The sequence below is a fragment of the Mytilus trossulus genome, chromosome 4, assembly GCF_036588685.1.
Source record: "Mytilus trossulus isolate FHL-02 chromosome 4, PNRI_Mtr1.1.1.hap1, whole genome shotgun sequence".
NCBI lineage: Eukaryota > Metazoa > Mollusca > Bivalvia > Mytilida > Mytilidae > Mytilus > Mytilus trossulus.
The window spans coordinates 77,220,147-77,247,700 of record NC_086376.1 but is presented as its reverse complement, the minus strand read 5'-3'; the positions used below and the strand labels follow the sequence as shown (position 1 = coordinate 77,247,700).

Genomic DNA, 27,554 nt, shown 5'->3' with positions numbered 1-27,554 from the left:
CTCAAGCTAGCTTGTTTGAATAGTTATGTACACTTGTTTTACTTATGGTTGGTTTTTGTTTTTATAAAACCCAAGATTATGTCAGTAGCAATTATTTCTTTCATTTTTGGAAAAAAAAATTGAGACCTGGTTGTTTATTGAAAGTTTTTAAAATAACAAATTACGCCTTTTTTCAATTTTCATTAATTTTATTATGCTTAAATGCATTGCATTTGCGAAACATTATAATAGACATTTAATGTCAACATTAACTTATTATGTACAATATAAAATATACACATATGAATATCTTAAAGGTAGCATTTATACATAGTATAAAATATTAAATAAAAACAATTGAAGTGAAATTATAATTTATAAATGAGTATTTCGTCATATATTTATATATAATTTGCATCCAATAAAAAGAGTTGACAAGAGTCATGTTGAATGTCTATAGCAGTAATGAAATGACAATAAAATAAGAATAATTAATGATAGTTGATGGGGTTGTAATCAGTAATTAAGTTTTACTGAAAAAGAAACAGTACCAACAGAGGTTGCTCCAACGTTTACAGATGTTCCTGTAATTAGTTGGTCTATATACATAATACTCCAATGGCAGTACACACATATAAACAGCCTTAGTTCACAAGTAGGTAAAAAAATCCTTAAAATATGAATGAAATTAATCCCATACATTTTAGAAATATAAAGTGTAAAGAGTATGGAATCCCTGACGTTAAGATGATTACAGCATATAATGTGTACGCCAGCTGCTTGTTTGTTTTTATGTAATGTTGTAAAGCCTTATTTGATAAAAATCGTCATTATTATAAAGTATAGGAGCATATATGAGCCAGCTGTTAGTAAGCCCTTACATACATATTTCTGTTCTGAAGCATAATTTGATCAAAGTCGTCATTACCATCAACTAAAGCACCATTTTTGACGCAGATGTTATCAGATACCCTGTCATACTTTGTTTGTTCTTATATTATGATCTGACGCACTATTTGTTCACAAATAATCATTATCATCAATAACGGGAGCATTTTTGATGTAACTGTTATTATGCTCTTCTGTACTTTCCCAGGAAAACTCGTAGCCAAGGATTTCTGATAATTCTCTATCAAACTGTCCATAAAATGTCTCAAGCATTTCTTTGGTTTTGTTCATCATAGCTCCCAGTTTCTTATCTTTAAACTTTCTTTTATTCTGCCTTCTAAGCTTTTTCATTGCTTCAGATTGCTCTTTCGAAAGAGGTCCTATTAAGAAAAATAATATGTAATAGTACAGAAAATCAAATAGTTACAAGACCTTAGCCTTATTTTCTCAAACAATGTTAAGTGACTCTTCTCACAAAATGTGTTACAATTGAATAACACTGGAACTGTCGTGAAATATGAATATTTTTTCTTAGAGATTTTTTGGAAGATTCACTGATTCTATTTTTTTATATTTAAAGTCTTCGGCTTGTTCAGGAACAATGGCTCCACACATATTTTATTAAAGTTCCTGCTAAAAAGCAATGTTTGGTTTGCACATGAACGCCACCAATGCAACTAGAAACATCAAAGTCAGTTCTTATTGAAACTATAAGCGCGTTACTGTGCCCGATTTATTGTTGCAGTATATGTACACTAATTATTTGAAAACTATTTGTCTTGGTTAATACAGTTTAAGATTATGTTGCATCTATGTTGGAGAATATACTATTATGGACATATGAGCTTTTATCAAGCTTAAATGCTATCTACCCTCAAGCATAGATTGCCTTATTGGAATACTAGTAATTGTTTTTAATGTTCTTTAATTTTGTACTTGATTTGGCTTCCCAACTGTTTTTTTTTTAATTCAAGCACCACTCACTGACGAGGCTGATTAAAAAAAAACGCGCAGCTGAAGTACCAACTTGTTATCCTGAAATATTTGATATCACGAGTTTTCATATTCAAACATTATACTACCTTAAGCAAAAGGTGACTTTCGGTGGATTTGGCTATTTTTGTCTTTTTTTGTCATTAGTTTCGGTTCTTAAACATCATTGACTCTAAAATATGTGGTTTCAGCCTTCTCTGTTGAAGATAAATCCAGAAAAGCGATTTGAACGCATGAAATTTATAACGAGACGTTTTCTTTTTTTAACTTGAAATAAACAAAATAATCAAAACGAATTAACATTGTTTTCATTCATACATGTTGATTGTCATTAAACAATGAACATGCATCTATTATTTGGAAATTTGTTGACAAAACATACTGACTGACATCATAAACATGTCATAATCATAACAATATCACTGGCTAAATGACAGTTGTAGAAACAAATTTTAGGTCAACTATATTTTTTTTCTAAAATATACTTTTGCTATTTGTTTCATGTATTTGTAAAACTTTATGAAAGGGGCGCCCACTACACATTCGTCATGGAGGTAGGACAGGTGTTTTGCAATATTTTGGTCGTTAAAGATTGATGTATTATTGAAGTCAAAATCACCACTTGAGACAAAGATATCTTATATATTATAATCCATACTATCTGACTAGTAAAGGCTGGTTGTTGTTATAACGAGTTTGTGAATATTTAAGACCAAAACATGGCAATTTAGTAGTTCTTAAAGTGAATGAAAAAGCTTTAGTTTTTGAGCTGAAAGCAAATATGTATACATAATTTCCATTTTTTAGATATTTTCTTAAATGTTGTATTACTCTTTGCATAATTAATCTGCTCTCAGCCAATCTTTAAATAGTGATTAGCTATAGGTGGTATTTGTCAGAGTCGTACTGTATGCACTACTTACGGAGTTTCAGAAACTTGAATACTTTCTTCATGGTTTTTAGCATTTTTCCAGAGTACTCATTCAAAGTAAGAACAAGAAACTGTTCTCGTGGATATAATTTCAACCAATCCTTTAAATACACGCTATAAACTCCTATCCTAAGTCGTACCTGTTCCAGAAAAAGAATCATCATTAAACTATTTTTTAAGCAGTTGATTCAAACCTTAGATGTTTATTTTTCATACTTTTTGTCAGAGCACCAGGTACTACTTTGGTATAAATAAACACATTCAAAAGGAAAACATTTTAACAGCGGTGAACTACTGTTGCCTTTATTTATATTTCTTCCCAAAGAAAATGTTTAAGTGTTGATTTTGAAATGCAAGCATAATTTAATGTATTTCATGTAATCTTTTTTAAGACATTTAACAATATGGAACGGGAACTATCTATAACACAATTGGCATTACTGTTAAAGTAATGTATTAAAGATGTACCTTCAAAAAATAAGCTAAATATCTCTGAAAAATCGAACTAACCTGCGATGCCATGCCTATTGTGTAGTTATAAAGACAGTGGCGAATGGAATGGTTATTAAAACAATTTTCATAAAGTTGCACAGAAAAGTTGACTCTGTTGTGGAAATCTTCTAATGACTTATTAGCTGTGGGATTGAAGTAAAGGTAATCTGAAAATAACCTGGAAAAAATCGTATTTTCGTAATTGATTATTTTTCATCAGTCATTAATGTAAGTGAAATAATGTTACATTTTTAATAAGGCAATTGTTTAAATGATGGTCGTTTGTTCAATGCACGCCTTTTGTAACAAATGGTGTGTACTAAACCAATTAAACAATGAAATACCTAAGTAGTTTCTACAAAGTGCGTCGACGAGGATGAAGATCACGAAATTTAAACTACTTCTTGAAGAAATAGTGCAATAAGAGTAAGAGAAGAAATGGAGACCTGAAGGAGATCATCACAGACGTTTCACAGTTTAATAAGAAGGTTTTCGTTTCAGTATGATTCCTACAAACGTAACATCTGATTAACGGCTCAATTCCAGTGGATTTATCTTTAACCAAACAGACATACCATTCTCTGCAGCACTGGGCGTGATTTGTTTAGTTTACCATCATTTATGTACCCATTAAACCTTTTTCAAGTTCGCTGAAAAAAACCAACACATTCGAACATTTCGAGTGGTCCCTTCTATAAATCTATTATTTGTGCAGGATGTTTTTAACGGTAACCGATCCACCGAGTACTCTCAGATCTATACTTTGTTTGTTTTGTATTTGTGCTGAGGCTTCCTTGTGCTTTGTATCGATCTGTTGAATTAATCCCTTTTAAACTGATTTATACAACTTGACGTTAAATTGTACTATTACACCTATCTATCAGGTTTGGTCCAAGCAAACTAGTTAACCACGCCACATTATTTGGTGTGTATGTCTAAAGCCAGTAGTTCAGAGGTTACCGTTTGTTTCTGCATGTCATTGTGGTTTTTTTTTCTCGTTTATTATCTTTCGAGTTTCACTTTTACATTCATCATTTCGGGGCTTTTATAGCTTACTATGGGGTATTGGTTTAGCTCATTTGGTCTCTAGTGGAGAGTTGTTTCATTACCTATTATACCACGTCTTCTTAATACTATATATTCCAGATTATATGTATTTCAGTTCGCTATAATTTCTACAACGTACAAACAAAGCACAACAGTACTCTTTAAATCTTGTCTGTATAATCATGATAATGAACAACACGTTGTATCGTATTGTCGTAGTAAGAAAATCACATGGCACAAAAGCATTTGAAAACAGGCAGTATCAATGTGACTGATCCTAAAATTGATGTCAATCGTATTCTTGAATGATAAAGACTAAATGTGAAGAGTTTAATGAACATATCTGTTATATGCGAACTTGCGGACAAAGTTAATACAATATAGCCCATGTTCTTTGAATAGGGATATAATTAAGTGTATTTCAACACATACCTTTCTGATGGGTTTCTCAAAATAATTATAACTTTCAAATCCGGTATAAAGTGTTTCATATAATCAGCGTTTGTGTACAGTGGTTCATCTTGTCCTATATTTTCTGGTAGATGCCACCAATCATCATTCTCCCACATCACTGAAACACTGGCTTCACCTAAATCAGTGAAGCGTGAACATGTTTTAAAGTAAAATATATTTGACATTATAAAAATGAGATCGATTCATGAAAGTAATAATGTTTGTGCGTTTAAAATAAAAGTCACTAAATAAATATATTGGAATTTGACATCCATTATTCTACAATTGACATTTGTTTATCAAAAACTATAATACATAGTTAATGGGGGAAATGATTTTGATTATGTGAAAATGAATGACGGTATATGTTTTTTAACGTACTTTGACCTATAATGGTATACTTTTACAAATTATGACTTGAATGGAGAGTTGTCTTATTGGCACTCATACCACAAAACAAATGTTATAAAGTAAAATATTTGTAAAATTTACTAAAATAAGCATTGCAGAGCTCATGAAACAACTATAATAGAATTGAAAATGGAAATTGGGTAGTTGTCAAAGACACAATTACCCCACTAAAGAAATAAGATTAAGTGTACCAATGGGTCTTCAACATAGTCATAAAAACCGCCCCGCACCAGTAGTCTTTTTTTAGTTAAAGTAAATATAACTAGAGGCTCTAAAGAGCCTGTGTCGCTCACCTTGGTCTATGCATATTAAACAAAGGACACAAATGGATTCATGACAAAATTGTATTTTGGTGATGGTGATGTGTTTGAAGTTCTTACTTTACTGAACGATTTTGCTTCTTATAATTATATCTATCATGAACTTTGCCCATTAGTAACAGAGAACTATATTTGGTAAAAATTTACATAAATTTATCAAATTAATGAAAATTGTTAAAAATTGACTATAAAGGGCAATAACTCCTTAAGGGGTCAATTGACCATTTAGGTCATGTTGACTTATTTGTAGATCTTACTTTGCTGAACATTATTGCTGTTTACAGTTTATCGCTATCTATAATAGTATTCAAGATAACCAAAAACGGCAAAATTTCTTTAAAAATTACCAATTGGAGGGCAGCAACCCAACAACCAGTTGTCCAATTCATCTGAAAAATTCAGGGCAGATAGATATTGACTTGATTAACAATTTAACTTCTTGTCAGATTTGCTCTAGATGCTTTGGTTTCATAGTTATAAGCAAAAAACTGCATTTTACCCCTATGTTCTATTTTTAGCCGTGGCGGCCATCTTGGTTGGTTGACCAGGTCACGCCACACATTTTTTAAACTAGATACCCCAAAGATGATTGTGGCCAAGTTTGGATTAATTTGGCCAAGTAGTTTCAGAGGAGAAGATTTTTGTAAAAGATAACTTTAATTTACGAAAAATGGTTAAAAATTGACTATAAAGGGCAATAACTCCTAAACGGGTCAACTGACCATTTTGGTCATGTTGACTTATTTGTAGATCTTACTTTGCTGAACATTATTGCTGTTTACAGTTTATCTCTATCTATAATAATATTCAAGATAATAACCAAAAACAGCAAAATTTCCTCAAAATTACCAATTCAGGGGCAGCAACCCAACAACCGATTGACCGATTCATCTGAAAATTTTAGGGCAGATAGATCTTGACCTGATAAACATTTTTATCCCATGTCAGATTTCCTCAAAATGCTTTGGTTTTTGAGTTATAAGCCAAAAACTGCATTTTACCCCTTTGTTCTATTTCTAGCCGTGGCGGCCATCTTGGTTGGTTGACCAGGTCACGCCACACATTTTTTAAACTAGATACCCCAAAGATGATTGTGGCCAAGTTTGGATTAATTTGGCCAAGCAGTTTCAGAGGAGAAGATTTTTGTAAAAGATAACTTTAATTAACGAAAAATGGTTAAAAATTGACTATAAAGGGCAATAACTCCTAAACGGGTCAACTGACCATTTTGGTCATGTTGACTTATTTGTAGATCTTACTTTGCTGAACATTATTGCTGTTTACAGTTTATCTCTAACTATAATAATATTCAAGATAATAACCAAAAACAGCAAAATTTCTTCAAAATTACCAATTCAGGGGCAGCAACCCAACAACCGATTGACCGATTCATCTGAAAATTTCAGGGCAGATAGATCTTGACCTGATAAACATTTTTACACAATGTCAGATTTGCTCTAAATGCTTTGTTTTTTGAGTTATAAGCCAAAAACTGCATTTTACCCCTATGTTCTATTTTTAGCCGTGGCGGCCATCTTGGTTGGTTGACCGGGTAACGCCACACATATTTTAAACTAGATACCCCAATGATGATTGTGGCCAAGTTTGGTTTGATTTGGCCCAGTAGTTTCAGAGGAGAAGATTTTTGTAAAAGTTAACGACGACGGACGACGACGACGACGGACGACGACGGACGACGACAGACGACGGACGCCAAGTGATGAGAAAAGCTCACTTGGCCCTTCGGGCCAGGTGAGCTAAAAAGTAATACATAAATAGTACCTGTAACAATTTGATGTTTGGCTTCGTCGCCTCTTCTTTCTATCTGAACTGCTGTCTGATCAAACATGTCTATATAGTCTGACAAGGGTATTATATCGGTATAGTTAAGTCTTTTACCTGTTAGCAAATATAATAAAAATACAGTGAACGCTGCACGAGACGACTGCAACCTCTGACATTCACCTGTGAGATCAATTGAAAATCGGTCTCCTGTTTTTATATTTATTTACTGATATATGGATTATTTATCAGATCAAAATGCAGGGGTTTTTTTATTACATAAAAAAATAGTCATAATCTCGGTTAATGAAACACACGTCTGGCGTATTAAATAATAAGCCTGGTACCTCTATTAACAATAAACAGTACATGTCAAAGAATATTTTCTTCCGAAGACTTTGTTACAAACAGTGCTATAGTTAGTTGTTGTTCTGCGGTTTACATACTGTTTCGACTTTTATATAATTTGTTTGCGCTTTTCTCTGTGGTGAATGTTTTAACGTGTTTGTGTGCTGTGTTTCTGTCACGTAGTTCTGTCTTTTCAGCGATAATCTTTTTTAACATTGCCACAAAGCGGGATGTTTGGCTAGCCATTAAACCCGGTTAACCCACCTTTTTTCTCAATATGTCCTATACCAAGTCAGGAATATGGCAGTTGTTATTAAAAATGTTCGTGTAAGCTGGCGTTTGTTTTTGTTGCACTTCCGTGTTCCTGTTCTCCCCCCCCCCCCCCAAACCCCACCCCCCCCCCAACCCCATCTTATAGTTGATGTGTTTACCTCAGTTTTAGTTTGTAAAAAAAGCACTGGGTCGGTGATTGATGAAAAATACCATCTTGGACGTGTCATTTTCCCAGTGTGGAACTACTAGGACAGTTAGTTTACTGATTGATTGGTGGGTGCCTATAAACGTCCAATGGTAAGTTTATTTACAAACGAGTATCCAGGTAAACAAAATCTTCATTGACGCTGCTTGGGTTAGACCGACACGGCAAGTCTATATTTAATGTGCTAGACCACAAGGTAAACAATCTGTATGAAGAAAATGACCAAGACGACATTGTATTCAAACTCAAAGCTGATCCGTCCATATTGATTTTACTGCTTATTGATGTCATGGACTAAGTTAAAATACAACAAATACTATTTTTTAAGGTTTTTTTTTATCTAACCAGGTCATGATTCAAACAGATAACCCCCGTACTAGACGCGTTCATGCTAACATACGGCAGGAAACAGGAAAGTAAGACTATATATACATTGTACATAATCAGAATGTACTTTAACAGTAAGAGGATTAAGGTCAAACATCTCAAATCAAATACGAAAGTTTTAAATATTTACAGTGTACACTTATTCAAAGTTCGAAACACTTATATAACAAGCCTTGTCGGTTTATGATGATATATACATGCAATGTATAATACGTACGTCACCTATACATTCATATGGTTTATAAAAAGGGCTTAAATAGATTAGAAATCTAAATGCCATTTTTCGCAAAATGTATAGATCTCCTGGGGTCAACTATATGTATTTCACCTATATGAATATACCTATTTCCACTTACATAAAGATATGATTATTACAGATGAAAAACAATATTTTCATTTTCATAGAAAAACTTCTTCAAATTAGATATATTATATATCCTTGGTTATTCACAGTCACAAGATCCTTACCCATTCTGTTTCTGGACCACCAATGGAGCTCTTTAATTGGAGGAGAGACTACATCAGGATGTTGTATAATTCTCCTGAATAAGTCAGTACTTCCACATTTTGGCTGTCCAATTATAAAGAAATACGGTAAACATCTAAGTCTTTGAGGTATTTGGTCCCTTGTAAGTCGTGTGCTCCATTCGGTCATTAAACGAATAATGGTGCTACGAACATTTGGTGACAGTAAACTGTATTTATTGTTCTGATAAACATTCGTGGTGTATAAAGGTTCATGCCAACATGGATTCTTGTACTTCTTTAAAAAATGGAATGGTTCCTAAAACATTGAAAGCGTTTAATCAATAACACGGGCAAAGGAAACAGTGCATACATGGTATATTTTATAAATATTCATACAAAATGTATTGATATCATCGTCTAAGGCATAAATAATACGCAAATGATACATGAAATGACAGATTTGTAGTTTTGGCACACTAAAATGTATCGCCTGTTTTGTCAACATTTTGATTATTTAAATGTCATTAAACTTGAAAACTAGAGCCAAATGACACTCATCAATCTTGTGAATAAATCTATATACGTGACAATTCTACATACAATAAATGTTTTATATACAAATATCGTATATAGTTTCAAAGAAGCAGATACATTACAAAAACTTTAAAATAAAACAACACATGAAATGAAATTATAAGGGTACACTGATTAACTCTTAAACAATAAGACTTTAGTATTAATTTTTTTATTTGATTTTATTTTTTATCACTTTCAAAAATTGTCCTCTTTTTATTCCACTCCACTTATCGACGAACAGACTAAATTATCTAATAATTAAAAATAACAAACGACTTTAGAGCAGAACATCAAGGTGACAATGACGAACTATTATGCTTTTCAAGTCAAGTCAAGTCAAGAGCCTGTACTGTAATTCAGTGGTTTTCGTTTGTTGTTATATATCATATATATTTGTGTTTCTTGTATTGTTTTGTACATTTCTCAGGCTGTTGTAGTTTTCTCGTTTGGATTGTTTTAACTTTGTTATTTCGGTGCCATTTATATCCTGCTATGCGGTCTGGGTTTTGCTCACTGTGTGTGACGTCAAAATAGGCCGTTCGGTGATAGTTGCTACTGTCTATGCCATTTGCCATTTCCGAGCAGTCAATGTAGTCAAACTACTGTAGCACTAGCCTATCAACACCGAGGTTGTGAGTTCGAATCCCGCACGTTCCCGGTGCGATGGACAACAAACGTAACTTGATTTTCGGTTTCCTTACCGAAGGTTTGTGGTTCTCTTTGGCCACTCTGACTTTCTCCACCAATAATAACTGACCGCTACGAAATACCACAGTAGTCATGGTAGTGCTACAAGGGTCATTAAACATCAAATAATCAATCGATCAATCTACGTCATTTGGTCTCAGGTGGATAGTTGTTTCATTGGCAATCCTACCGCAACTTCTTATCTATATATAAACCAACCACTTTTTTTATCAAAGCAAAGTTAACTTATCTCGAATTATGAGTTGAATGTTTCATTCAGCACATCTACTTCATCATTTCTGACAAGAATAGATGAAGCATTGGTTTCTTTTTCATGCTATCATGGCTATAGCACATTGATAATATCTCAATTCGCATTTCGTGAAAATCGATTATTTAAGTGACGCACCATCATTTATCTCAAACTTTCATATTGCTATATTTTCAACTGTTTATTTCAGGAATTTTAATCTCTCTTTGTTTTTTTTTTCTTTCATTGTCTCATAATCATCATTAAGGTTAGCATTAGAATGAAGCTAAAATTAACAACTTGTTTACCTTGTTTAATAGGTCTATTTCTGGATGTGTCCAAATGAACTTTGTTTCGTTTCTTTCTGTGGTGTTGGTAAAGTTCGTGCCATGAATTCCCGTGTCTGACAGAAAGTGAATTGACCAATGGTGAGCAGGTGGTGAAGTTGTCGTATGAACATGGAATATTTGAGAAAGTGACATTAGCATTGTTCCCAGCACACATACAACAGCAACCACGTATAGAGTCGAGGCTGTTGTCCGAGGTCGGACTAGCCATTTTAGTAGTATTTTAACAATCTGTTGAGTACAACATCGGCCATATACCATTTCCTTTGGATCCTCACCATTTAGGCAATATGTAATTTATAACCTGAAAATAGTGTTGAGATATTTAAAATACACAAGTTCTAATAAGAACACATGATACATTCATCTAGTCTTCCACACGTAATCATATTTTTTTACTTGGAACCCATACGTTCATTTCTGCAATTATTTATATATCCCCCCGAAAAGGGTGAGCAAACATTTATGAGGCGATGCGTTTTAAAATATTATGAATTATAATTTTTCATCTGGTAATATTCCAAAACTCTAGGGAAATTTTAATGTGATTTTTTAATCATACAACTCATCCTACATTTTTTGTCTCTGAACTCGATGGTATACTATGAGTATATTTTCAGCTGTCTGGTCTTTCAAAAATTCTGGATCCGCAGGTGCTATATGCAATAATAGTCATGATAGTGTGAAAAAAGTTAAACAATAACTCTAAAAAAAAAATCAAAACGAAAATTCCTTTATCAATGCCAAATTAAAATGCTCAAACACATCAAACGAATGGAGAACAACAGTGTCATATTCCTGATTTGGTACATACATGTATAAAATGGTTGATTGAATATGGTTTCATAGCTTTTAAAACTTCTCACTTATATATGACAGTAAATAAGTCCTAACCTTACGTGTACTAGTATTACGGTACATTGGATTCTTTATGCTCAGTAAAATAAAAGGAAAGATCTTCCTCGTGTTCCTTATAGTTTCATTCAAATTTTTCTGACTTGTAATGGTAAATTTGGGACTTATTTGAAAAATTCAGAAATCCCCGTACCTTAAGTTTATACATTTAGAAATCGAAGACTCGTTATGGTTTTGAAACAACTCTCGTGCTCGGTTTACCTTTTAAAATTTCGAAATTCATAGCCAACATTCAAATTCAAATTCATCTGGTCGTTATGGTTCCACTCCTTTTGGAATTTTCTTTGCCGACTAAGAAATCATGAAAAAATGAGATGAAGAACATCGATCGTTCGTTTTGTGTTTTTTGTTTCTCGTGGGTTTTTTCTGTGCATTTTAGATTTTGTGTCATAGATACCCAATATCCTTTCTTAACTATTCAATTAACTTATGAAAATGAAACGAACGAAAACACAAATGTAAACACTAAGAGGTGCGTTTAATTCTTATAATTCTTTAATATATCCAACACGTGTGTATTCGACTACTATAAACAATATGAACACATTTTAAAAGTACATGCGTATGGATGACGTACGTGTTCTTACAGACATTTTGCTTATATTGGTTGCGTAAGTCTATTGTCTTAGCTTCTATAGCAATAAATAAACTGCAAAAAACTGTCGAAAACCGGAAGGAAGTCTTGATTATGTAATTCATGTCAGAATTATTGTATTAAATCACATGTATGCTCTATAAATATTTACTTACTGGTACATATAGCTTATGGGAAGACTTAATACGTTTTGTTTTAATTGTGTAAATAGTAAGGAAATGGATTTTTTTAAATATCATGACTAAGGGGGAAATAGTTTTAAAGGATTGTGAATATTCATTTACAGTTGCTCATGGACATTAAGTACATATAAATACAATAATCAATGTTCTGGTTTCATAAAATATATGATTGGATTATCCGATAATAAAAAGCTAATATGTTAACAGTTTTACTTGGAAAGTATTCACTTCACCAAACTGTTGGTCAACCCTAACCACATCCAACCCTAACCACATCCAACCCCAACCCCTGCGTGTATATAATATTCATTTTCGCAATCAGATTTTTTTTTTACATCAACTGATTATTTTATTTATTTTGTATGCGTTCAACTACCTTCAAACGACTATGATGACCAGCAAAATCAAATTTAAGTAAAACTTACCAGCGAAATCAATTTACCAGGTTAACAATATATACAATATTTATGTAATACCACGAATGTATAATAGATACATAATACTCTGGGGTTAGTCTCAAATGTTATAAATATGTTTGACACTTGTTCAAATGCCAACAGTTTATACTAACCATTGTCATATGTCATAATCATGATATTATAAACGTACACGTTTAGGGTACATATGTTAGTATTTTACTGTACACGAAGCTCACTATATACTGCTGATAACTATATATAACTGCTTTTTAGTTTGAAAACATGACACTTGTTGAACTATCAGCTGGTCATATTTAACATATAGCATGAAATGTTGTGCATTTTCAAAGTACGGAGGATTTTCCACATCTGATGGTTATTTAGTAGTGCTTTGTAGTCTTAAAAAATGACATTTGTTCAACAACCAACTGTTCATACTTAACATTTATATTAAAATTAAGTGAATTTTCTCAAAGTACAAAGATTTCTCTCTTTGTAAAATATTTGCTACTAAGTCCGTCTATTGACGTATAATCTACTCTGTTTACATCTTTTATCTATCGGTAAGATCTTAAGGTTGATGATGCATGTGCAATGGCCTTGAACGAGGAATGTCCCTAACCTTGGCCTACGCATACAGTATAAGTATACTTAAGATTAATTTATATATCACGATACCTACTGCTTTAAACACTTTTAAAGATAATTGCTTTTGTGTTCGTGTACAATCTATGCGATAAGATGAAGTATAGAAGTTACATGATAATCATTTGTTCAGATAACACTTTTAGTCTTTAAAACTTAGTAAGATTACAGAGTATGTAATTTTAGATGAAGATTATATCAACTTACTGTCGTTACAAATTACACAGTAGCCCATCGTCAGTGACAGACATTAGATAATCATTTATCCTGATTTATATACAACTGTGAAAATACGACAATGAATCATGACAATTTGCCAAAATCAAAATTTTAAACATGTTAACTTAAGGTCTATAGAGATCAAATGTTACTAAAACAAAACAATTTAAATTACTGTGTTAAACGGGGTCCCAAAACTAAGCAAAAGAAGTTGATAATATTATGGAACATGCAAACCAGTAAAAGTATAATAATCAATCATAAACAATAAATGAATATATATAATTGGAAATTAACTCACAGTAAACATGTGTGCGGCTACTGGCTATCCATCAAATAAGATAAATAATGATGTAGTCAGTCCTCCGGAAGTGATTACAGCCAGAGTTGAACGTTGATCGTACGATGTTCAGATCATTTTGACAAAAGCATGCCAACTGTTTAATGCATTTGAGGCACTGGGTTATTTTGGCTTAAAATCAGATCAATTTTGGAGTCTTGGAGACAAGTGACGTAATCCAGTTTAATGCTTATGGCAATTAAAGAAAATGTAAATGGCAAAATATAACTTGTAAGATGGACTATATGATACCGATGAAAATGATAATGGGTCGTTTTGGATTCAGATACTGCCTATTAAAGTTTAACACACTCAACTTTTGTTTTAAATAAATGATTAAATCATTATGAGTTTTTGTATCGATCACACAGTTTCTTGGAACTAGGGTAGATTTCGAGGTAGATTTTAACTCTATTGACACAAATAAAGAATGTATTTCTGTGTGCACATTTCTGAGACACATTTAGATTTTATCAGACTTATCAATTTAAAACAATCCTCTCCAATCTGTCCTTTCCATTTTATGAGATCCATTGTATTTTATAAGTTTTAAATATCAAGTCATGTTTATAAGAAGTTTTAAGTTTTATTCTTTGTTTTCAGTCTCATCATCTTTCAGAGGTCGCATTCAAGGTCATGTATTTACAAAATTCTAATTACCCACCCTTGAAAGGCAAATAGATCAAGGTCGTGTCCAGTTACTACAAGTACCCATACTTAATGGTAATAACTCTCCTTATTTACGAAATATGATTCACTTCAAACGAGGAATAACTATTAACATGCACTGATGGATATCAAAGGGGTGAGACAGTACATAACCATCTTATTTGAACCTTGAATGACCTGTTAGCAGAATACAAGAATTGATTTAATTAAATAATTGCGTATTTGTGTAGCCGTCTAGAAATTACTATTATTGTTTTTATTTATATTTTTCATCTGTTCTTAATTAAATTTGAAATGCATATCAGTGTTGATTTTTGTAAGAAGTGTTGATATAACTGGTTTAAAAGTGCATATTGTTATTAGTAAATTTACAAATTATGTTGTTGATATACAAATATAAGAAGATGTGGTATGAATTATGCCAATGAGACAACCCTCCACAAGTGATCAACGGACATAGATTAGAAAAACTGCATATGTCACTGTATGGCCTTCAACAATGAGAAAAACCCATACCGTCAGCGCTTAAGTATAGACAGCAATAAAAGGCGTCGAAATGACAAATATAAAACTATTCACACGAGGAAACTAACGACTTAATTTGTGTATAAAAATGAACGAACTTTTATGATATCAGAGACATATAATAGACACACATCTCTGATGATATACAGCAAACATGCATCAGCAAAAGTTAAAGAAAGTTTGAAACTAAAAGTGTATACTACTATCTTTTTAATAGGCGATAATAGTTGTGTTTTATCAATGAGAAAATATATCGTCTCTATGTTTGTTTTTATTTTCACGTTTGTATAGTTTTAGAGACATTTATGTGGCTGGTATTTTGTAAAGGATTTGTAAAAGATTTGATTAGAAACTTTAGTTACATAAGTATGGAATGACTGACGCAGAATTTTTATTATTGGTATTGCAATGGCGTTGATTATTTAAGGTCATTATCGGTTTTGTATGAGAGTCATACTACTAATAGTAGTTACATGTAGTAAAGGGCTTAATAAATGTTGTTTATTTACTTTGTTAACTAAAGGATTCTATTATACAAACAAAACACAAACCTTCCAGTCGTAAGTTCCTTAAGTCCTGATATTTACCTTTGAATGAACAACTTACTATCGTATAAATTATCATGCTCGTTAACAAATGGTTTGAATACCCGGGTTAATTATCCGGAATTCGATATTTTATTCAGCCAGGTAAAAATGGTGGATAAGGGGTTACCTGAGAATATAAATAACAACTAAACCATGTTTATAAATACCCCGAGAAAAATAAAAACGTGTATGGCTGTATACATGTGTGGACAGACTGGCAGTAATCAAATTATCAAGTGTGGTCAAGGAAATAGGTCAAAAATAAAGAACAAACTTTTGATTTCTTCGAAAATATTCCCAAAAGACAAACTTACCTGTTTCCTACTATTTTTAAAAGGTAAAAGATATAATGATTAATACCACACATTGGATTAACTATGTTTATCAGATTTTGATTGGTCTAGCAAGTCTCGCCTCATGAATGAACCCAAGCTAGATCAAACTAAGCTAATCGTATGTCCCTGTTAGGGTTAAAATAACGAATAAGTCACTATGAACTATCATTTATTCACAGGGCAGATCTTGATCTTGATCTTGAGATATCTTCCTTTAAAAGTAACATTTCCAGTTGAAACATTACAAAAACCTGAGACTACTATAACACTGTGTTATAGTAGTCTCAGCAAAAACGTAAAAGAAAAAGTTCAACCATCCCTTAATAAAGGTGGTATGGGTGTCTAAAATAAAAATGATAGAATTGTTCATACTTTGCCAAAACGTAGTATCTATTGATATATGTTGAAATATATAATAAAAATGATAGGTCACCGCACATTTTCTCAAGCTACAGGACACGACAAAATGACACATTTTGTAAGGATTATACAGGAAAAAACACCATTTTGTGGTTAGAAACTAAACAAAATGATAGAATTGTTAAATACTTAAGGAAAAGATAGCTTTCATACAATGCTTTGAGAATTTATAAAGAAAAGATGGAGTCACCGTGAGTTTTTTCCTGCTAAATTACAAAATAGGAAAATTCTATGAAGAATCCTTTAGTAAATGCACTATTTTCGAGTTACCTCCCCTTAAAATAGCAATTTAAAAAAATAAATAAAAAACAAACAAAAATAATCAATATTTGCAAAAGTATTAATATTTATAAGCTATATTCTTATAAATTTGTTATTTTAAATGAAAATTCATATTAAATATCTGCATTCCTGCATCAAATTTTGCTAACTTGATAGAAAATCTGGACATTTGGTTCACTGTTTTTTACAATCCAAGATGGAGGAAGACACCCATACCACCTTAATTAAGGGCATACGATACAGTTTTGAATCTGTATTTACAAGTTGATGAAAATTTGCATATAGGCTATTTTTTACCTGATTAATCAAATATGTAATAAAAAATATACCTTCATGCGCTACTTTTTGAGTAAAATTAGGTCGAAATTTTGTATATTTGCTCAAAATTCAGATTTGTGGCCGAAATTTCTTTTTCGAAAGAAAGACATAACTTTTTTGTTATAAAAGATAAACACAAATTGTTTTTTGTTAAATAATCTGTAATTTCTGTATTTTATAAGTATCTTAAAAGTTATGCATTTTTTTATTCAGAAATATCTCATATTTATCAAATGTTCATGAATTGAGGAAAAAACGTCATTTTTTACTGCATGTTTATCGAAATTAAAAAAACTCCTCTATTTACAGTTTTATAAAATTTGGGTCACATAATCTTCCTGCTAAATAAAACAAAATGCCGTTTTGAAAAATAGGGGTCCATGAACTCGTTTTCAAATTAAATCAGTTTGAATGATAAAAATCAGTCGAAAAATGCATCTTTTCCCGATATGTCACAGTTTGACGTCGCGAAAATAACATATTACGTTAGCAACGTCATTACCTTCTCTGTAACTGTATCGTATGCCCTTAAGTCCACCCTCTCATGCAGCGCTCCCGTTTTCCCGAAAGGTTTTTAAATTTTATATGAATTGTCACACCCATGCATGTATCGGTTTAGTTGAATTGAAAGAGTGTAAATTACCCAGGGTTCGAATATCATGCTGGGATAAAAACTCTTTTCAATATACAGCTGCTGCATTCAAATTGTAAGGTTAAAAAACTTACTCGGCATCTAATTTTACCTGTTTTATTTACATGAATTTCTATGCGAAAATAACAGTTTAATTAGAAATACAGTGTTGTTCATGCCTAAAATGGTGTTCTTGAAAACGTCAAATGAGTACTTCATGGAAACGTATATTTTGAACTCGTCACATGTTTCTTTGAACAGGTACCTGATTTAGATGATTTGAAGAGCATCTAATTATAAGGATAATAACCAGCCTTAAATAGTAGCTACATTTTCAGGGATCAGTATCATACATCTTTACTATAGTAAAATGTAGAATTTGACCATATATTACTTAACATTAGTATTTTCTATAGGTTCAGGGATTACCTATATCCGGTGGTGATGCCGCCGCACAGTAATCATATTTTCGTCATTAAATTCGAACTTAAAAGATCTTAGATATGGGGTGTGTCTAGACGAAGTGCTCTCCATCAGGTTGTTGCATGCTTATATAGGTATTTTTTCATTTACCTGGTTTGCTAGCTGATATAAGTGTGTTGATTTTGTATTAAATTCGTTGTGTAGCCTTTTACCGTTTTTCTTTCTGAGCTTTCAAATCTGCTATGGACATTCAGTAGTTTTTTTCGTGGTGCTGTCTTCTCGAAAAGTTTGCAATCGACTTGGAAAAGTCTAATTTGGTAATTTCTGTTTACATTTCTGTCAGCCGTTAATGGGACCTATAGGAAGAGCAGCTGTCCATATACAGTGCTTTCATGATGGATTGAAACACAAGGCTTTGTGGTAATACACCGAATGCTCACTTCAAAACAAACGACAGGGGTCGCTTTTGCAGGTATAGCGCTAACCATACATTCTATGTCAATCTTTTTCATAACCATTTAGTTTTGCCAAGTCTGTCGTATATCATCGATTTTCTAGCTTTTACCTCCGAATCCAAGTAGAACATCAATTTTGCCGTGTGTTTCTCATTCTCATTTTGTTTGCTTGTGGTGTGGCGCCACCGCGGATTCGAATGCTTTCAGTCATCAGTTTAAACAATCTCCACCATCACACACAACTGGTCATTCACTTTCATTATGGGGACCTGGGGAAAAGTTGTCTTATTTCTTATCTTCACGAGAAAAAGCATATGAAAAAACTTTGGATTACACTAGATTCACTTAAAATATTACTATACGAGCATGAGCAGAAGTCCACTTGTTGTATTTGGAATATTATTTCAGGAACCAAGACTGTGCAAAACCCCTACCAACGAACATAGAACAATATCACCAGCTAAAAAAACAACCGTGACTCCCCCTCCTCCCTAAAAAAAACAGGACTAAAAAAAATACTTTTAATAGGATATTTCCATATTTTTTTATCCTTGGCTTGTCCAGATATATATAAATACATGTCTCTGGCTTGTCGAAATGATTTTGAATAATATCCAAATCTATGTCTTAAAAAACGGAGGATTAAAAAAAGAAAAGAAAGAAAAAAAAAAGTTTCAACAAAAAATAATTTATAAGTCTAAGGCAGTGCTTTGTTGTTAAAGGTCTGTGTTTGGTTATTAGCTAATAAATACCGGAAGTGAAAAAGACGCGCACTTTTTGGATTGAAAAAAAAGGTAAACATTAGTAAAAACTGTATAAGAGTTCAAAGTTGTCACTGACATATAATTCATGTCAAAGGATTTTCCTTAAATGAAGATAATGCCTCAAGCAAGCAGAGTGTATCAAAAACTTATATGATTTATAGCTTAAAGGTTAAAGTTGTAAATTAATTATGTTATAATTTGTCTTTATCACACAGGCACTTGTCTCTAATTTAGGGTCTAAAGATATAATTTTGATGAAACATTTATTTTACTAACAGTACCCAGACTGATAACAATACATAAAATCTTTAAGGGTGTAAATCATACTTTCTTTACAGGAAAAAATTGGTAGGTAAACAAATCAATTTTGAAAATAAATTAATAGTATCCAACCATCAGTCATCTTGCTAGTTTGTTTGGCATTGTGCTTGAACTTAAATCACAGGGTACTTACGCATTGACTTCACCAGGGTAGAAAATTAGTGCAGAATACATTTTAACTATTCTTTTGAATAAAAAAAAACATATCTAAGGTAAGTTTTCATTGTTTTCTCAATTTTTTTTAATGTTCAAAAATGACAGTTTCAAACCTGACTTCTAAATGTCTACAAACATTCTAGAAGTTCACAAAATCCCACTTCCGGCCTCCATTGCTTTGTGTACGTTCCATTCAGTATCATCAATCTTGTGGCAGGTAATACAGGTCAAGTAAATCATATTTTTTATGAATTTCAAAATGTCAAGCTCCTTACGTCTTTTGCAATTTTCCTGTGAAAAAAGCCCAACCAAAATGAAAGAAAACTTTATAAAAAACAATGTCCATGCCATAACTTTGTGTGCAGGAATCTGGAGGAATAAAAAGTAGGTTAATAAAAAACAACTTACATTTTTGTTGTACATTTATTTTTCATAGAAAAAAAAATTTGATTCATTATAAAAAGATCGATATTCGTTAATACCATCATGACTGTAGGTAAAGATTTATACATAATTCCATTGACAAAAGAAATAAAAAATCAAAGCTAAGTGTACAGAAAAAATGTCCTAAGGTGAATGACTTACATGTATCATGATAGCTGGATAATAGAATTATTTTAACATACCTTTACACTTAAAGGCAATATGAAAATAAAAGAAGAAAGACCTTGCAACAATTAAAAAAAAGAATGAACAGAAAACCTAAACATATCTATATGATAACATGTAAGGTTGGGCACAAGTCAGAAAAAATTGGATATTCCCTGATTTCAGGGTATAGAAATCACCGCACTAAGTCAACAAACTGATAATTAATCAAACACTCAAGGAGACTTATTAACAATGGTCCGCAAATGGTAAAAAAATAACATAAGGACCTATGAGCGGTTCCGCAGCTAAGATTACTAGGTCAATGAGATTCTTTTTAATTCTTTCTATTGCAGATGTTTTATTGTAAAACATTTCACCTAATGCTATTGTTGCAGCAATGATTTGTGTAGAGTTCTAGAAAAAAAACCAGTTTCATCTAAATACATATTTGTAGTTATCTACAAGTTTTCCAAAAAACAGTGTTGTAATACTGTTTGGAAGAGGAATTTGTCATGGACAAAAAGTTAGTGAACACAGCCAATGAAGGAGATTCTCAGAAAGTGGCTGAACTTTTACAGAGTATCAGTGAAGATGAGGTATGAAATAAACTACACTAAGAATTCTTTTATTCCAGAAATATCCTTTTCTGAAACTGATATAATGTCTCTGTCAGAATCCTGAAGAACATTCAAATGTTTTTTTAACATAGATCTATAACATGCAGTTTATGTACTTGACTATAAAGGAGTAGGTCCGGTAAGGACTGATTTTGGTCTCAAATTTCAGGTTAATCTGACGAAAGATTTTGACCACTTTTTAAACACTTAAGTGTCTATTTCATTTCAATCAATTAGTTTATGTGAAAGATTTTAACTGATCAAGTCATTGAAAACGGTCCGATTCAAGCTTAAACATGTTAAATATGAAAAATCTACCAAATATGCAGGGGGGGGGGGGGGAATTGCAGATGGTTTTTATCAAAAATTAAAGTGGCCTCATCCGTGTTCATCCTCAACCTTTATATATCTTATGTATTATCATAAAATGCAACTTACATTTCAATATTAAGGATGAACACAAAAACGTCTAAGATTTAACTAAAATGCTAAAATTGTGAAGATTTCAGTAATTTAGTATGATTTAATGGTGCTAGTTCCCGATATATGTGCATTGTATAGTCAAAAACAGCCGATATTTATGTAGCAGAAGCATTCTACTGTCCAATAAATAACTAAACGTTTACATTTTAACAATTTTGTAAAACTGCTATATTTTGGGGCCAAAAAGGGGTCTTACCGGACCTACTCCTTTGATTAAAGTTAAAAGTGAATCATTTGATACAAAAAAAACTATAATACATGCATAGAGAAACACATGAAACAGTACATTGCAAAAATTACATTTTCCCTGTTTTTGTTGGATTTTTTGCAGAAAATTAGTACTTGGAGACAAGCTGGAAATATAAAAAAAAAACATAATTATTCAATGATATCAGCATAATAACACAATCTACATATATCTATAAGGCCAAAAACATCAGTCAACTCCTATATGAGTTATTGCCCTTGATTGACAATTTTACTTAACACACACATTTTCCAGAATTTGCCAAGAGGAATTTAGAATATATATATGATATAACAATACAACCAAAATATTAAACAAATATGAAGTATTTGATTATACTGTCCTACATGTTTCCATCTACAGCACTTTTGTCAAAAACATAAAATTAACATGTACATACATGTACAATGTATATGTAATGCTACATATGTTATCACACTCTCAGTATATAAAAAAGTTATGTTCCAACAGCAATTATAAAGAAAGTTATAATAAACAGTTTGCATCAAAAGATATTCTGTCACTCTATTGAATTGAAACAGGGTTTGTGTTTGGTTATGCAAGATATACCTGAACAAGAGTATCAATTATAGAATTGATGCAATTTGATAGATAAAGTATTCATAAAGAATTTATTGCTGTTTTACAGCTAGTCCATCTTATTCAAGGCAGAGCTTTGAGAGGAAAGGGTGATCCTGTTGAATTAGTAAGAGCTGTATTATTAGGTATGATTTACAGTTTTTTATTATACTAGTTTAAGGTGGTACCCAACCACCTAACCTAAAATCAATTTGGCCTGTTTAGTTTTCTAAAAAATTTTAACAAAGTATTTACTTTGAATCTTTGAAAAAAATTAAAAAAAATTTGAACCAAACGTTTAATCAGAAAAATTACACTTCTTATATAGCAGTTTGACAAACACTTATTTTGATCATTGAGAAGCTTGATATTCGCTTCCCTTCACAATACAACGTAACTAAAACGTTTTGCTGATTTTACAGAGTTATCTCCCTGTAGTGTTAGGTACATGTACCACCTTACTGTAACCATTTTTCAATGTCATTGTTATGAACTTATGACTGTATGTACTGTACTAAATATAGATTATAACATTCTGCCACGATGATATATTCAAAATTAAAGTTGTTTTCCTTTACATTGTCATGTTGTACAAGAAGCATATGGTGTCATAAATGTTGCATTTTATTCAGAAACAAAATTCAGTTTTAGAATTCCCATCTGTTGTGTTCAACCAATCAAAATAAAAAAGATAATTTTTGCATCTTGAAGATAAAATTACAGAATTGAATTTGTTAATTACCACAAATCAAGTATACAGTGACCACAATTATAAAATTTTGAAAGAATCTTAAAAAGCTGATCCCATAACAATATATATTTGCATTTTTGCATTGAAGGATCATCTGATGGCAGTAGTAAATCCAACAAGATCAGAATACAAGTATACAAATTATGTGTCCAGTTACTGGAGAAAAATGAAATGCAGAACAAACTGGCCTCAGATCTTGTTGGTTTATTGATGTTACAGGTAATAGATTTTAATTTTGAAACCTCTGTAAATAGTGAACAATTTTATACACTGTAATTCCAGGTACTTTTTGTTTTATCACCTCTCAATAATAAAATATTTTTTCAAATTAATTGCTCTGAATGATACTTGTCAAAGGTCATTTTGAATTTTATACTTATATACTATATATATTATATGTATGAGTGAATGTTTGTTTTTCCCCAGTTTGTCACAAAAATGTTTTAATTTGTTTACATGAAAATAAAGATTATTAAATACTTTTTAAAAGATTTTACAGTGACATTTGCAATGTCTTTAAAGACATTTAAATGTAGTTGCCAGTATTTAATGTTATATCTTATACTGAACAACTTCTCTCTTTTTCTTTAGGCTGATTCATTGACTGGTCCAGCTTTGGTAGAAATATCCAATGTATTTTCAGATCTGGTGAAAAATGGACAAATACAGTCTGGCAGGTAATTGTTTTAAAGTAAATGACTGGATTGCTTCAGAATTTGTAGTACAATAGTACAAGGTTAATTGTAGAAAGAAAAACATACATATTGTAATGTAATCTTTTGGTGCTGATTGAAAGATTAAGAAAACCATTAGCAAAGTAAAAATTCACATATCATCAGGAAAAAGAGATTTTTGATATAATTTTCAAGAACAGATGGAGTGAAATGAAATCAAACCATTAAGAAGGAAAGTTCTATAGAAGATGCATACACAGTTTATACATGTATATACATATATGATGAATGAAATGTTTTTTAGAATGTCCAATCACTGGTAGACCTATTTGGCAAATGACCGCGATTTTTGGCAAATCTCCGCGGAACGGATAATAAATAAAGGTTTATCGTAAATTTTCCGTTTTACAGAATATTTTGCGGTTCTCCGGAGATTTTCCGTGTCTCAGGGAATTATCCGTTTGTCCGATTAAACTGGTGTGTATTGAGTCAGTGATAGAACCAGTGATGCGTGAGCGACGGTTATTAATAGATCGTTTGTATAATCCGTTATCTGTGAGCAGCGGTTATTAATAGATCGTTGTGATTATATACACTGTTTACAGTCAGATAAAAATAACCGTCTTATTACCCTTTTCAGTCGAGAAATAAAAATCGGTGGTTTTGATATTAAAGTTACTTGCAATTTAAATATCGAATTTAGTTCAATAAAGAATAATCTATTTAAATGTGACCAATGAACAGGAAATGCACGTGGTAACTTTGCAATACTACAAATATGTTCACCTTACAAAATTCTTCTTTATTGTCGTGTTAAGATAAATCAGTTCCTGTAAAATCAGTAAAAACAGGGTCTTAATTACTGCAGATGCCGTAATCCGACATAATGTCATACTGATTTGACACTTGTCTACTGTGAGTAACACCTGCTGTGATATTTTTGCAATACAACATGGACAAGCGGAAGGTCGTAAATCAATCTGTTGATCCGAATTTAACTTTACCTGTGCAGATATTTATTTATGGAGGATATCATAGATACATGTAATAAATTGTATTGTATTCAACAGAGATAATTTAAATACACAATTTAATTTATTAAGACATATTTGCAGGTATACATTGAACATGTTTATTCCAACCAAGAAGGTTTGATATTGAATGTTTGGTTTTTTTTTTATCAAACTTCGATCTGATCAGTCTCGTAGATTATAAACGAGTAATACGTTTATAGTTACACATTGTTACTCTTCTAACTCTTCTGACGTCTTTTTCTTTGTGCTATTAAAAAAACCTCACAATTTTCCACATCAGATCGACATTTATATATATATGAATACTGGAAATCTGTTTTCCGTCCGACACCACGCTCCCCACAAGAGCCCCAAGATATAATCATACCTGTCAATCACTAGCCTCAAGTTGAACATTTTGGTCAGCCTTCCTCGTGCTTTCAATTATGACATCGTTGCGAATTTTTTTTTTTTTAAATTGACATGTGAAAAGAATAAAGTGATGGGAAGTTTATTTTACGACCTATCAGAACTTCTTGTGATTCTAAAAAGATTTTTCTTAGGCCGCATTTCTTTCTAACAAGAATTTTGTAAACGTCGCGTGTGTTACTGTTTTCTAAACGCTACACGAGTAGAAACAAATACATCTTTTGATAAATCTTTAATGACCCTGTTTGAATTTCAGTAATGCATGCAAATGTTGTTGGTAACCAGACTTTTTTACAAACGTAGAAACAAATACTTCGTTTAATCAGGTTGAAGTTACAGTACATTCCGTGACATGGTCTGAAAAATGTCGCAGGTTTTAAAAAGGCTCAGCATCAGCGACTTAAATGTCGATGATTGATTACCTGTTGTCAATCAAATCATCAGCTGATAGTAAGTGCAATAAAATAAGCCAAGCGTGCATGGTCGGCCGCACATGCTACTTAATATTATGTAATTAGTTATGATAATGTAACAGGTAAAATCGATAATTACATAATAGACATTTAAAAGGCATGAACGGTTTTCAGATTGTTTCAGTTCTAATTATTTAATTTACCAATAAAAGAAATAGGTTTTTTTTTCAGGTCTGTCTGAGGAAGAAACATTCTACACATTATTGTTCTCTTATTTATCTTCTCAGTTTTTATTTACGATTCGAATATAAAATAAAATATCTTTTCCTATCCGTTCTTTTCTCATTATTTCTACATTTCGTCGCGAGTTATATGTTCTAGTAATTTCGTAGATTAGTTTTCTTTTAAAAAGACATGAGTTTCCTATCTTTATTCATATTTGTGAGGGAGGGTAAGAAGGGGTCCTGATCCCAAATGCCGGGCTTAAAAAACAAAATACCGAAATCCCGGACTTAAAATCACGAAATACCGAGGTCCCCTAATTCGAAAAAGAATTTCCGGTACCCGAAAGTGTTACTCTAAAAATCCCAAGCTTAAAAACACCCGATCCTGGAGTCCCGATAAAGGTCCTATCCCCCCTCTTATATATTCTCAAAACGTGAAATATTACTGTAACAAGAAATACACGAATGAAACAGCTGCTGAAACGTCTATTATTGAAAAATAGTTTTTCGTTTGTAAGATACGATGGTTATTTTTATTGTAATAAAATGTTTGGATTGGAAGAGAATTTGATCGAACATTTAAATGCATTGCTGGTGAAAGCGGGGTCAAGGTTGACACGATAATATCACGTGTGTACATGTGTTTAAAACTTTAGGGGTTTCCTGTTCAATTTCAAATCAAATCAAAGCAAATAATTTTATTGGTGTAAATTCCTATACAGAAATGATACCAGCCGACATTTACAAAATACAGATACAAATACAAAAATAAACAAACAAACAGACAAAAGCAAAAAAAAACAAAAAAAAACATATTTTCTCAATGATAAGAGATACATATTTTATATTTACATTGCGTGGAGGTGTTATTCATACAAAATTATTAATTCAAGCTATCAACAATTGGCTTTAATACTATAAAAGTTCTTAACAACATTATGTTTGCTTTAAATGAATGTTCAAATCATACATATCGCTTATTCCAGCTACACTTACAGTACTTATGTCTATATCATTACTTTTCAAAATGAAACTAAACTTATCTTGTTCACACATATTAGCAAAAGATGGAACTATATCACTTAAATTACAAAAGAGTACATTTCTATTAATTTCTAGTGCTTTACATTGATTGAGGAAATGGAACTCATCTTCAATTCCATCGTTACAAATTGGACAAATTCTCTGTTCTAAAGGTGTTCTAGTATATCTACCAACTTCTATTAGTAATTTACTATTACTAATTCTGATTTTTACCATTTTAGAAATAACACTTTTGTTAAGGTCCAGTAGAAGATATTTCATGGATAAAATCATCAATCGGAACTACTCGGCCGGCTTTTTGTTTGCACGAAGAAATAACTGTACTGTATAGCGAGAGTAGTTATGATTGATAAAATTATAAAAGATATTATTAGACTAGCATGTAACTATGTCCAGTGTGTATTCTTTGTAAAAAAAAACACAACGTCATATTCAACTGGCTTAAAATTCT

At 31.8% G+C, this 27,554-nt stretch overlaps 2 protein-coding genes across 8 annotated transcripts in view; one reads left to right on the top strand and one right to left on the bottom strand.

The window, feature by feature from the left end:
- Positions 1-745: 745 nt before the first annotated feature.
- On the bottom strand, positions 746-16,346 carry LOC134716015 (carbohydrate sulfotransferase 15-like). Of its 7 annotated transcripts, none has more exons than XM_063578680.1 (8): positions 16,248-16,346; positions 10,799-11,141; positions 8,978-9,293; positions 7,297-7,413; positions 4,763-4,919; positions 3,302-3,461; positions 2,784-2,931; positions 746-1,247 (listed from the first exon to the last, which is right to left on the bottom strand). In XM_063578680.1, exons 2-8 carry the CDS (start codon positions 11,096-11,098, stop codon positions 1,000-1,002), a joined length of 1,446 nt encoding a protein of 481 aa, XP_063434750.1. In that variant the 5' UTR covers positions 11,099-11,141; positions 16,248-16,346; the 3' UTR covers positions 746-999. The 7 variants fall into 7 exon arrangements, with proteins under 7 accessions (XP_063434750.1, XP_063434746.1, XP_063434749.1 ...); XM_063578676.1 differs by lacking the exon at positions 16,248-16,346 and adding an exon at positions 15,898-16,007; XM_063578679.1 differs by lacking the exon at positions 16,248-16,346 and adding an exon at positions 15,953-15,976.
- Positions 16,347-19,545: 3,199 nt separating this feature from the next.
- The window catches only part of LOC134716014 (Fanconi anemia group I protein-like), a 52,860-nt gene continuing 44,851 nt past the window's right edge, over positions 19,546-27,554 (top strand). The window contains exons 1-5 of the mRNA XM_063578674.1: positions 19,546-19,591; positions 20,983-21,225; positions 22,626-22,701; positions 23,395-23,525; positions 23,898-23,983. Of these exons, the coding sequence (XP_063434744.1) occupies positions 21,142-21,225; positions 22,626-22,701; positions 23,395-23,525; positions 23,898-23,983 (377 nt within the window). The 5' untranslated portion in view covers positions 19,546-19,591; positions 20,983-21,141. The remainder of the gene's footprint in view (positions 19,592-20,982; positions 21,226-22,625; positions 22,702-23,394; positions 23,526-23,897; positions 23,984-27,554) is intronic.